Source organism: Neopelma chrysocephalum, unplaced genomic scaffold (genome assembly GCF_003984885.1).
Source record: "Neopelma chrysocephalum unplaced genomic scaffold, ASM398488v2 Primary Assembly neopelma1_68, whole genome shotgun sequence".
NCBI classification, from domain to species: Eukaryota; Metazoa; Chordata; class Aves; order Passeriformes; family Pipridae; genus Neopelma; species Neopelma chrysocephalum.
In genome coordinates, this window is record NW_020897727.1 from 4,457,924 (window position 1) to 4,470,114 (window position 12,191).

Below are 12,191 nucleotides of genomic sequence, written 5' to 3' on the forward strand. Positions count from 1 at the left end.
CTGCAGTGCACTTCTTGGGTCTTCAGCATCTTCAGCAGGTTTTGAAATTGCTTTTTATTTCCTACTGTTTGTCTTATGTTTCTCTTGTTGATACAGAAGGGTGAAGGAAAGTGGCATTTCCATGCTCAGAGCTGCTTTGATTAATGTTTTCCTTTTTTCTCACAGTGCAGATGCAAGGAAAGGAAATAAAAAAGGTTCCTGTAGTAAATAAACTTCTTGTGTCTATCCATTCGCAAGACTTATAATTTAGACTTGAACAATACTCTCTACACGGAGTGTAAGGCAAGCTTGACAGTCTTTTGTCATTTAAATAACTATCATCCAGATAATTTCTAGCAGTTTTTAAAAAATTTCAACTGAAAGAATCTTTGTAAAACTTCCTCCATGTTTTAAAAAAGTGTATGTCAAGAGATGAAAAAGAGAAATTGAAACAATTTGCTTCGCTCAGGTTGTCACAACTTGTAGTTGGCTATTCTGATGTGGATACTTAAGTAATACATGAAATGAATGTGAGCACTGAAGAATTTCAAGTTATGATTATAAGTTCTCAGATACAGATAATACAACATCCTAAATGTTGCAGATTGCCTCGTTTCGTTATGGCCATGCATTAATTCAAGTAATTTTCCTAAGGAGCAGTGCTTGTGTGTGTGCATGTGTGTGACTGTGCATCCTGGAGGCACTGGATGCCACTAAGATACAGAGAACCCCCTTGCTGTCCCCATCCATTCAGCAGCGTGTCCAAGGTCACACTAAGGACGTGGTTTGGTTGTTGCCCTGGGCTCTGACACGCTCAACTGGCTTTGCAGAGCACTGTCTGCTCTGGCTCCTGGCTCTGCCCCCAGAAAGAGAGGAGGAAACTTCATCTCTTGCCATTGCCAAGGCAGTGATGGATTCTCGCTGGCTCCCAGGATACAGACCTGCCCAAAGAGTTGGACTCCTGGTTGGTAAAGTCTGAAGGTTTTCCCAGTCCCAGTAGCACTGATAAAGCCTCAGGGTATAATGGTGCTGATCATCAGCCTCCATGTGTGAACCTCGTGTGTCCCACTGACTGACGGCACCTATTCGGTATAGTCTTTACAAAGGACATTTTTCTCCACTAGACCTGCTACTCTGGTTCGTTTCTTTGCTCCTTGTTTCAGTATTGCAGCCTGTCTTTGTGTCTGGATTCATTATACCTCCACAAATGCCCAGTTTGGTTTGTCTTGTCCTATTTTTACTGCGCTATTAGGCTGGGATTTGTGGTTTTTATTTTGCTTTGAAACAATGGAAATCATACCAATAGAGATTTGCTTTAATCTTACATTTGTTTAAAACATCATGCAACGTGTAAGAAAATTTATTAGTGGAGCTGGGATGGGAAGAGATTGTCATAAAATAATGAAAAAGCATGGACATGTTTTGAATAGTGTTTAAGATGCAGGACCGTGGAGGGATTAAGGAAAATGGCAGATAAGTGCACTTGTACTTGTTTCAGAATAAAGTAAGGCTATGTTTAGTCCTTTGAGTGGATGGTAATTAAATTATTCCTGCTAATTTGGACCCATTTATTTAGTGTATTCATTGTTTTAAGTCAGGCACGACATGATTGTAATTCAGTCTGTAAAGTTCACCTATGTGCTTATGGATTTTCAAGTATCCAGGGGCTGCTAGCTTTGTTGTTATTATATTTAGCCCCAGCACACTTAAGGTATTTAATTACAATATTTTTGTAATGTCTGTTATTTAGACTTTATCAATAATAAATTGATTTATATACATGTGTGTTTTACAGCAATCAACAAGCATTTTTACTAGAAAATGTCCCTTGCAACAACGTGAGCTGCAAGAGCGTCCGTCGCATGTTCAAAGTGTTCTGGGAGCTCTCAGATCTAAACCAGATCAAAGATGCAGTGGTAGCAACTTTCTTTGACATATATGAAGATGTAAGTTCAGCTCTTTACCCAGAAAACAGTCTCTGTGTGGCTGTGCCTGCCCCTGTGCCCCGGGAAGGCTGCTCTGCATGAACATTGGCTTTGCAGCACGGGATTACCTGTGGGTGGACCACTCTGTCTTAAAATTAGGATTCTATTAAAAGATTTTTGAAAGATATTAAAATTAGTAAAGTTGTAAACTTTGCTGCATAGTATTTTTTTCTTTGTGTCTCTAGGAGAATTGGTTTGCTAAATTTGGATGTTACTGAGAGTAAATAAGCATTCTAATGTAAACTTGGGGTTTTTTTCCTCTAGGGAATCTTGGATATCATTGTGCTAAGCAAAGGCTACTCCAACAAGGACTTTGCTATCCATACATTGAAAAATAACTTTGAAGCAGATGCCTATTTTGTTAAAGTTATTGGTAAGTTATCACTGTATAATCAAGTCAAAAAGGGATGTTGAGAAGAATGTGAATATTTAAACCTTTGTGTATGAAAACATTATGTTAATGCTCTGTGTATGACAATTTTAGAAAAGAAAAACCACGGAATGGGAAATACTAGGGATTGCAGAAATCTCTCATTGCAAAATCTGAGCTTGGATTAGGTGGTTTTGTTTCATTTCAAAGGGGTTTTGTTTTTATTTTAGTTTACTTATTAAAATCCAAAGTAATTCTGACCACTATTTGCCTGGAGAAACTGCAGCTACCAGCATTAGAGGTCCTGACAACTAGATTAAGAAATTGTCTCATAGATTTAATAGATTTTGAGGGAAAGGGTTGGAGTAGCTGATCACAGGAGGCCCAATCTGTGGATCTTCTGTACAATACCTCCACTTACCTCCTCACATAACATAGTGTTGTCAGTATAAAAATTGTGATGGATATACGCATATCTATGATTCGACTTAAGTATTATTATTTTAATTGTGTGATGCTGTTTAGAATTTGGAGGAAGATTAGCTCATAGTTCACTAATTGGAGGAAAAAATGTGATGATGCTTCCGCATATAAATACGTATGCCATGGTGAGACAGAAAGGAACCAAGAGAAATTACAACAATATTGACTTGAAGGACTGTGCTTTGCTTGTCCACAGTGACTGCCTATTCTGAGAAACAGTAGCCAAGGGCACTTCACCTGTGCCTTGAGTGGTTCCAGTGTTTTCTTCCAGCAGGGATTTCTGTCTTTTTGCTGTGCCTCTGCCATATCAAACCTACTTTGCTGGAATTCTTGTCTATGTCATGTGGAAATGCTGCAGAATCTTGTTCAAAATGGGCTGATTTCATTTCAGTGACTACTGGAGTGTTTTATGTTTTGTTTATACTGCATGGTCTGTTCTGAGGGTCAGTTTGCTCCCATGTGTGAGTCAGTTTGGTGTTTTCAGTCTAAAAGGCACAAAACACACCTTACCTGAAAAGCACAGAATGGGAATGAACACGGCCAGGGTGTGGGAATTAATGAGAGACTTGGTTTAAAAGGCTGGAGTTAGACTGTGATATCCGTAATTAAGAGCAATTAAGTTTTCAAATTGCATGCCCTGCCCTGTTCTTCACCTGCAGAGGTGTTGAGCTTTGAGCTCATTGCTTGTCTGTTTTCCTTGGTTTTTTTGAGAACGAGATAAAAATGAGGCTGTACGGGAGCCCATGAGGACAAAGCTCCACAGGAACAACTAGAGGTTCACCTTCAAAAATTGTATTTGCCTTCATGTTAAATGCATCTAATCCTTCTAAAGCACACATTCTGCACACCATAAGATGAACAGCACTGCAGTTAATACTGGGGACTGATGCATTTGTTACTTGGCTCCTTAACCTGAGCTCTGTTCTCATAGTAATAGCCTGTAATAATTTATCATGTTGATTAAAGCCTTCTTTTAAATAATACCATGTGTGGGTAGTGTAATTCCCAAAAGCATGCAGCAAATGCTCTGGAAAAAATCTTACATTTCACAAAGCCATATCAGAATTATGATTTTGTGATATTTTAATGGGAAAAGGAGTAATTTGCAACATGCTTTTTGATTCACTCAGTGTAAATCTATCTTAAAAACTGGAGCAAGCCTTTTTTTAGCACCCTTTTAGGGGGTGAGTATTTTTGCATAGAAAGCCCAGGAAATGGGAATTAATGAGTGTCTAAAAATATTTTTACTGTGATACAGGGGAGAGTATATCTAACAAAACCTGCTTTGTGGAGTTAGTGCATCAATAAATGCATTGTGTTCACTTATTTGGCATATGGACAATGAGAACAGCTTTGCTCATTATAACTGATGTCAAATCTACTTGGTCAGGTAATTTGTTCAAGAGTGAAACCGAACAGCAAATTTCAGTGTGTCTTTATGCCTCAAAAGGGGAAGATTTGGTTGCAATTGCAGACACACTTATGTATAACAGATAAAATTAGCTTATAGCTTTAAAAGTCTGTTTGTAGATACATATAGTCTTCAAATTCTGCTTTGCCACACATTCATCTTACCTGTCCAGACTTTTGGGAGGGTTTGGACTGTATAAAATATTGAATTTTACTATATTTGGAAATTTCAATATTTTGAAATCGCAAGCAAAGAATGGTAACTTGGGAATGTCGACAGTTGTTAATAGTCACCCACAAAATATTAGAAAAATTCCTTCACTAGAGGAGTGCCATTTCTGACTCCCATAGGGAATGATTTCTAATTGGACTGTGAACATCTTACGTGCACGTTTCAGTATTTCACTGACCCCAAACATTTTGTACCCTAAATTCCATGCAGCCTTAAAGTAGACAGAAGATGCTTTAAAAAACTTGTGGTGGTTAGGATGACCTGCCCTCAAATCTGGCCCAAACCTTCATTTTCTGTCTGCCACACTTGCTTTGGGATGCCATAACTCATGGAGAAGTAATGTTTTCCCTTGGCTTCAGCACCTGATGTGTATCTTCTTCCCTGCCCACGGCCATTACTGGCCTGCTGCTCAACCAAACTGTTGTCATTACAGTCCAAATTTTGCATCAGAATGACAACTTAGATTATTTTGTGTGTGTAGTTCTTGTTTTGTTCTAATACTCAGTGACAGGATGTTCTAGGTTACAGAACAGATGGATTTCATTGCCTGTTGCTTAGTTGTTTAACAGATTTCTGAATGCAACTGATTCTTGAAACTAGAAGTTTGCTTTATGCAGATTGGGAAAGGTTATACATTAACATAAGTCACATAGAAGACATTTCTTTTCTTTGTGTTTTAATGGATACCTGACACTGACTTTACCAGGTTTCAGAGATAGTGCTTCCAAGATGGCTTGTGAACAGAAACACTACAAGCTCACTTCTTGTTTTTGCAGTTCTCAGCGGCCTCTGTTCTAATGACTGTCCTCGGAAAATAACAGTAAGTGGAACTATGACTCTGCATTAGTATTTAGGCTCAAATAAGCTGAAGTCTTAATTATACCAAAAACTCTCAACATACTAAAAGACTTATTGACTGGAAGAATGTGTAATCCAAATCATAACTGGCCAAGTTCTGTGTCTTTGAGACCCAGAACTTTGGGCAGCTGCCTGCTCAGAGCTGAAATCAATTGACGGATTGTGCAGGGGCTTTGTCACCCAGCCTGGGGGGGCTGGGATATACCAGGCACAAGGGACACTTGGGTAATCCAGCTGGATGCCCAGACTGTGTATGGTGCCAAGTCTTGCTCTGGGCATTTAGAAAGTCCAGACAAAACTGATTATGGGGCAGATTCAGACGCAGAGCCACTTTGGGACTGAAGTGCAGTAGTGGGTGCAGTGAAGGAAGGAAATGCACTGGGCTCTGATAGTTCTGCAGATAGTTACATACACATTTGCATCTCCAGAGATCCTGCAACTCACCCACCAAACTCCCATTAGCCAATTGTTTAGCAATGTTCACTGTGAAAGTTGGCATGAAAAAGGAACTTAGAGGAATCAGAACTAGCAGTAGCACTTTAGCTCTGCAAAAACATCAAATTGAATTTTGACTTGAAAATAGAAAAACTGCTTCCTGTGGGTCCAGCTTTTTATTTGAGCCTATTTTAAGACATAGAGTTTAATTTCTGTTATAAAATAATGAGGTTTGATAGTATTATTGGCTTAATTACAAAAATAGGGAGGGTTTAAAAAGCAAATCTTCACAACAGATGTTGATGAACATTTCATTATCAAGATCGCTGAAACACTATTGCCTCTGCTTTACGAGAAGTTCTCTGTCAGAAAGTAACATAAAGTATATTATGCCGGAGTACAGCTATTTGGCACCAAAAAAAATTTAAATTTCACCTTACTTACTCATCTTTCATAGATCTGCATTAACATCATCTCTGTAGTCTCCTTACTCTTCATTCTAATCAATTATTATTTTCAGGCTTTGATCTCATCTGTCATCATTATCACTTATTGTTAAGGTTTGGAACTGACTATTTTTTGAGGCATGGCACTTCTTTTAGTGTTCTTTCTGTAAATTATTTGAAATATCTTTACTGGATTTGATGCCCTAATATCAGCTTGAATCCAGCATTAAAAAAAAAAAAAAGGAAAAATTTCCTTAAATCTATTCTTAGAGTTGTTCCCCATCCTTTTTCTTCCCCACTATAGCAGGTAATTGTTTCCAAACCCTTCTTACTTGGGTGTATTTGTTCTGGTTTATCACTCAGTAATACACAACTACCTTGGATATTTACTTATTTTATTTATTTTTTTTCCCCATGACTGTGCTTTGATGTTTAAGTACATTTTCTCCCTCAAGAGAATTTTGCTTAGAATAGATACCACCACTTGACAAGTAACTGTTCAATCACTTTCATGAATTAAATGAAACACTGCTAAGTAATGATAAAAAAATTAGACTTTGTGTAGTATTTTCCAATTCAGAAATACCATCAAGACTGTGCATTCTCCCAGACAGCATCAAATGAGTTCTGCTTTTTGAGAACATGCAGTTAATTCTTTGAATTTTTAGGGGTTTTTTATTTTACTTGTAGCTTCCAAGGAAACATTAAGCCTTTTGCCAGAGGACTAAATAGTACTGCTTTCTCCATGAGAAACTAAACATTACTTAGCCAACTGATTACCCTTCTTTTGAAAATTAATTTCCACATAATGCTATGACCAAAACAGTTGCAAGATTTTTTAATTACAATATAAAATATAGATTATGAATGTAGAAATGTTTTTCTTCACTTTACTTTTAATTACTATAGTTTTGTCTGTTCCTAAAATTTTGCCTGCCTTTTTCTTTCTTTTTTTTTCCCCCTCATAGCCCTTTGGAGTTAATCAGCCTGGTCCTTACATCATGTACACCACCGTAGATGCAAATGGCTACCTGAAAAATGGGTCAGGTAAGATAATCTCATCATGAGAATACACAAATATACGTACTTCTCAGCAACCTAAAGAGCTGGAAAGTTTCCAGAGTGAAATGGGAATGGTTTTGAATAGTGTCTTCAGTGTACAATGCCAAAATCCCCCAACTTTCTCTTCTTTCTTACAGATTGCATTTTTATTAGAAATATTACAACTGCTTTATTTTTTCTTCTGTCCCTTCTGTGCCGGTTGGGTTTGAACAGTTGGCTGTATCTGAAAAATTGTTGGGTACAATATCATCATTATATTCTTTTTCTGTCAGTTCCTAAGCAATTATGTATTAAGAAACAACAGTGGCCTCGAAATACCTAAACAGAATCATAGTAGCCGTATGAAAAAGGATCAGGATAATATCCAGTAAACACAGGATGTATTTGTCTGGATTTGTTAACTACATCTGTCAGACTAACAAAATAAAATCATGAGTAGCCTAAGGAAGCTGGAGAGGGAATGGCTGCATCCTTTCTGGTAATAAAAGAACTACAGGGTATCAAAGAATCATTAGGTAACAGGGTCAAAAGAAATGGGAAGAAGTGCTTCATGAAACTTATAGCTTAAGTAGTGATTTAATGGCCTGAGATACTGCAGATGCCTCAGTTTGCAGGAGTCCAAAAAAAAGTAACCAAAAAAAGAATAATCCATGAAGCCATGGTCCAAGCAGGGCCTGGTGTTAGAATACCCTGGGGTTGATGCTGCCTTCCTGAGTATGCACTAGTGGCTCGTAGAGGACACAGGTACTTAGTGGTCTGTTAGTCTAACTTATGACTGTTAATCTTAGGACTATAAAGGACTCAATTCTTGCTTAGGCAGCATATCCCAAACTCTCAGGCTGAAACATGATCAGAGTGTGCACGTCTGTGAGTGGTGCCACTGTGGCTCCTTCCCCAGGGTGACAGTCACCTGCATCTGTCACTCCAGTCTCATTTCAAATTAAACACTGATTTAAAAAAAAAAGCTTCCAGCAGTGCACTGGGAAGACTGACTTCTGTATAACACTGATTTAAATCATAGCAATAATTTTAGGGGGGGAAATCCTGACATGTTAAGGTCCTAAATCAATCTAAATCAATGGTAATGCTCTCACCTTGAATAGTGTGCTCAGGACTGTTAATTCCACCCTAGAAAAAAATTGAAGAGAAAGAAGATGTCCTGAAATACAAACCAGATAGATGCAAAAACATATCCTAGTATTCTGTATCACTTCTGTATTCATACATGCTTAAATATGGGTTTGAAAGCTTGAAAGTATTAGCCTATGTTTTAATCAAACTAATAATTAATGCTAACACGTGAAAATGTAGGGTGTTTTTTCTAATTGTTGCACAAATTCATTTTAATAAACTAATAATCCTGCCAGTTGTACGCTCAGCTTCATCTCTCTGAAGGTTTGCTCATAAGCTAAATGTAAGAAGAGCTTACATATTTAGTGGGGAACACTTAAAACCCCCTGATGAGTTCAGAGATGTTTAGTTACACTACACTCCCTTAGACCCTCCAACCCGAGCCCTCGGGCAGCCAGTGCTGGGTCAGGACTGGCAGAGCCCCTTATTGCCAGTTACCAGGATGAAGCTTTGACAGAGCCAAGGCACAAATCAGAGCGTACTGGTAAAGGTCTACACAGCATTTTTTTCTTATCCCTCAAAAACCTCAATTCCTGTGGATGGGAAACTGTCCTCAGTTTGCTGTCTTTGTGGTTGGTTGTGACCCCTAATAACTCTTGAATCCACTACCTTACTTAAGTCAATCTTAGCTGGAGCATATGTGCCTCAAATAAAACCCTACCAGTTCTCTAAAAGTCATCAGTCAGGTAGGGGACAAAATTCCGCGTGAGGAGAAGACTTGAGTCAGAGATGAACAGCTCTTTGGTCTGGTTTTGCCCTCAGACTGGCCATGTGGTCAGCACATGGCAGCTGCAATGAGCCACAGCCATAGATCTTCTTGTCCAAGCAGGAACAAAGGAGCACAGCAGGACAAAGCTCCATGCACTGGGGAGGGTGTATGGGAAAATAGAAGATAAGGCTTAAGGTGTTGCAGGTTCCATACAGGAACATACAGAATTCATATTCAGACATCCCTTATTTCACAGCTTCTACCCTTTTTTTTTTAATGGCATTTTCCTCAGGACAGGTTTCTATAGATTCCTACTGTGTTATCCATATGACTTTAATCCACATTGGAGTGCCTTCTCTCTTCTGTTCTTGATGTTTGGTTATCTTGGGTGTTGTCCTCTTTTTGCTTCCATGTTGTATGTTGGTTTTAGAGTAGAATTTCTGGTAGGGTACTAGTAGGACATAGGCTGTTGAATACAAGGAATTGTGTTGTACCTGTTCCTTTTTTGAAAGACATGTTTTTCAAAACAACAAAAATAGAAATGTTTGGAATGCAGTTCATGGCTTGGTAAAGAGTGGGACATCATTAATCCTCCTTTGTTGTTAACTGTACTTGCAGTGCCCCTCTGTCCTCTTTGGGGCTCTTCCCAAGAGCTGCTGTCAGAGCTACTGGAAACTCCTATAAATTCTATATTACAAAAATTTCCAGCCTGCCACTGCAAGTTCAGTGAGTGCATTCACTTGGTGAAAGGGCATCTAAATGAAGAAATCATGGGTGTAAAGGAGTGCAATGTATTTATTCCTTCAGGCTCACTGGGACTTACTGCAGGCCTGCCTAAATTTGGTGCACCCATGTGAATTAAACTTATTGCAAGCACATCTTCCTATTTCCTTTGGCCACATGACTTGTGAATCCCAGTCTTACTATCAGAGAATCAGGAATACTGATGAGTAACTCTGTCCAAGTGACAAAAAAGACATCTTTTGCCTAAGGAACACATTAGCAAAACCATCAAACTGCCCTTTGTTCTTCTTCTTTAGAGAAGTGCTATAAATTGTCTATAAATCAGAAAAACAACATGACCTTTGTTTAAGTCTAATTATACTCATATAAATTCATTGTTCATGTAGTCAGAGAAGTTTTTAGCTCTTACTACTTATTTATATTTAACACAATCTCCGACTTAGAAATCTGATGTTTTTTTCTTCCTCTGTGGCATGGAACAATGCACTTATCTTAGAAATTCCTTATATCTTTGTGGAATAGAACTAGCTTAAAATTTGGATCCATTCCATGTATCGTTTTCCTAATTTGTTTGTTTGTTTGTTTCTCTGTTCCAAGAACAAAAACAAATACATTTTTCTTAAGCATTATCATTAGGGTTTGCTGAATTTGGCTGATTACGACTTTGTGGTTTGTTTGTTTGTTTGGGTATTTTAGGGAGGGCAGAGCTTTTAGAAATTGAATGTTTTTACAATTTAAGAACAGCTATCAACTATGATTTAATATTGCTATATTACCTTCACTGCTACCATATTTACAATAATAAAAACCTAACAGAGTCCAGACATGATGAATTTCCTTTTCTGTTTTGACATTAGGAAATAACAGTAATGAATTCCAAGTGCATTTATGACTGTAGCAGGATTGCTACAGGGAATTTTCTAATGCTGCCTTTGATCAGTTTCTCAGCTCTAATAAATTCATAGATTTTTTTGAGAGTGTATAATTCCTGCAAGAACTTTTCAAAGTCATGTTTTCTGAAGGTATTACATTAAGTTTGTAGCTAGACTTTCTTCTTTTGCAAGTTCTATTTGTAAAATTCAGTAAATGTTCTAACTACAATTGCTGGCCTACAGGTTGTTATCTTGAAAAACAGCCTATTACATCATAATCCTGTTCTATTTGACTATCAATAAATACATCAAGGAATGTTTTTTGTGTGTTGGTAGGCAATATCAAACCCACATGGCATTTCTGGGCCATGTATAAACCTACATCTTTTCTGCATTAAGCTTTTTAAAGTATGGCATCAATGTACTATTTTAAAACTAATTTTCATCAACTTATTTGCATTCCTTATATAATATTATGGAACAATCCATATCTGAAACTTTTAATTATCTGAAAGAAATAATGAGATAATAAAAATTTTAAAATAATCAATCTCTTTCCCAATAAATAATGTGAGTGAAAACATAGTTCTTTTTCTAACAAAACTAAAACTCATCATTACTTTTTTTGTCCCCCCTCCAAGTCAGCTGATGTTATTTATTGGCTCTAGGGCTGGTCTCAACTGAGGAAGAGGTACTGGCAGGACCACTGAAAGGAGTCACTTTAAGTTATCCCTCCAGCCCTGGGCTTTAGTAAATCATAAAGTACTCAAAGCAATGTCCCCATTCTGCTTCTGATCTCCTAAATTCTGCAGGACTTTAGTTGTGAACTAGGGTACTTTTCATGTAGGCAATATTCGTGCAAAGAGTAAAGTAAAAAGGCCCATATGGCTGTCCTTATCTAATTTGTTTTAAGGTCCTTTGATCTGCCAAGCCTTAACGACAGAAAATTTGCATAATTATGAGGGCTTTTTTAAAAACATTGTTAGAATTGTTCTCTTTCCTATTAACATTCCAGTATGTTGTTAAAAGATATCAGAATAATAATTAGCGTGTATTCTCTGCTTTTATTTTCCCATTGCTCAATTCACTTGTAATCTTACAACAAGAAATACTGTTCAATTAGCTACAGGGAACAGCAATTGCCAACGTGAGCATTAGAATTGAGAAGCACTGGGCCTTACATCTGTGGTTAATATCTCCACAGACCTTCTCTCCCTGAGAGGAAAATCAACTGCAACAGCTTATTCAAATATTTGAGGAATTTCATGCTTGAGATCAGGTCAGCTCCAGGTGTAAATCCGGGGGAAGTACACAAACTCAAATCTAAGCTGCACTTTGTGATCCATTTCCTGTGATCTGCCTTCTCCACTGCCCATCTCTCTTGGAGTTGTTATTGTTTAGGAGATCCCACAGTTAAGTATGAGTGCCAGCCAGGATTTTCAGCTTTACATCTGCATTTCCAGGCTTTCATTGGA

General features: G+C 37.7%; 1 protein-coding gene across 1 annotated transcript in view; it reads left to right on the top strand.

The window, feature by feature from the left end:
• The window catches only part of ITFG1 (integrin alpha FG-GAP repeat containing 1), a 73,826-nt gene that overhangs the window by 47,582 nt on the left and 14,053 nt on the right, over positions 1–12,191 (top strand). The window contains exons 11-14 of the mRNA XM_027685169.1: positions 1,775–1,925; positions 2,229–2,337; positions 5,236–5,279; positions 7,167–7,245. Of these exons, the coding sequence (XP_027540970.1) occupies positions 1,775–1,925; positions 2,229–2,337; positions 5,236–5,279; positions 7,167–7,245 (383 nt within the window). The remainder of the gene's footprint in view (positions 1–1,774; positions 1,926–2,228; positions 2,338–5,235; positions 5,280–7,166; positions 7,246–12,191) is intronic.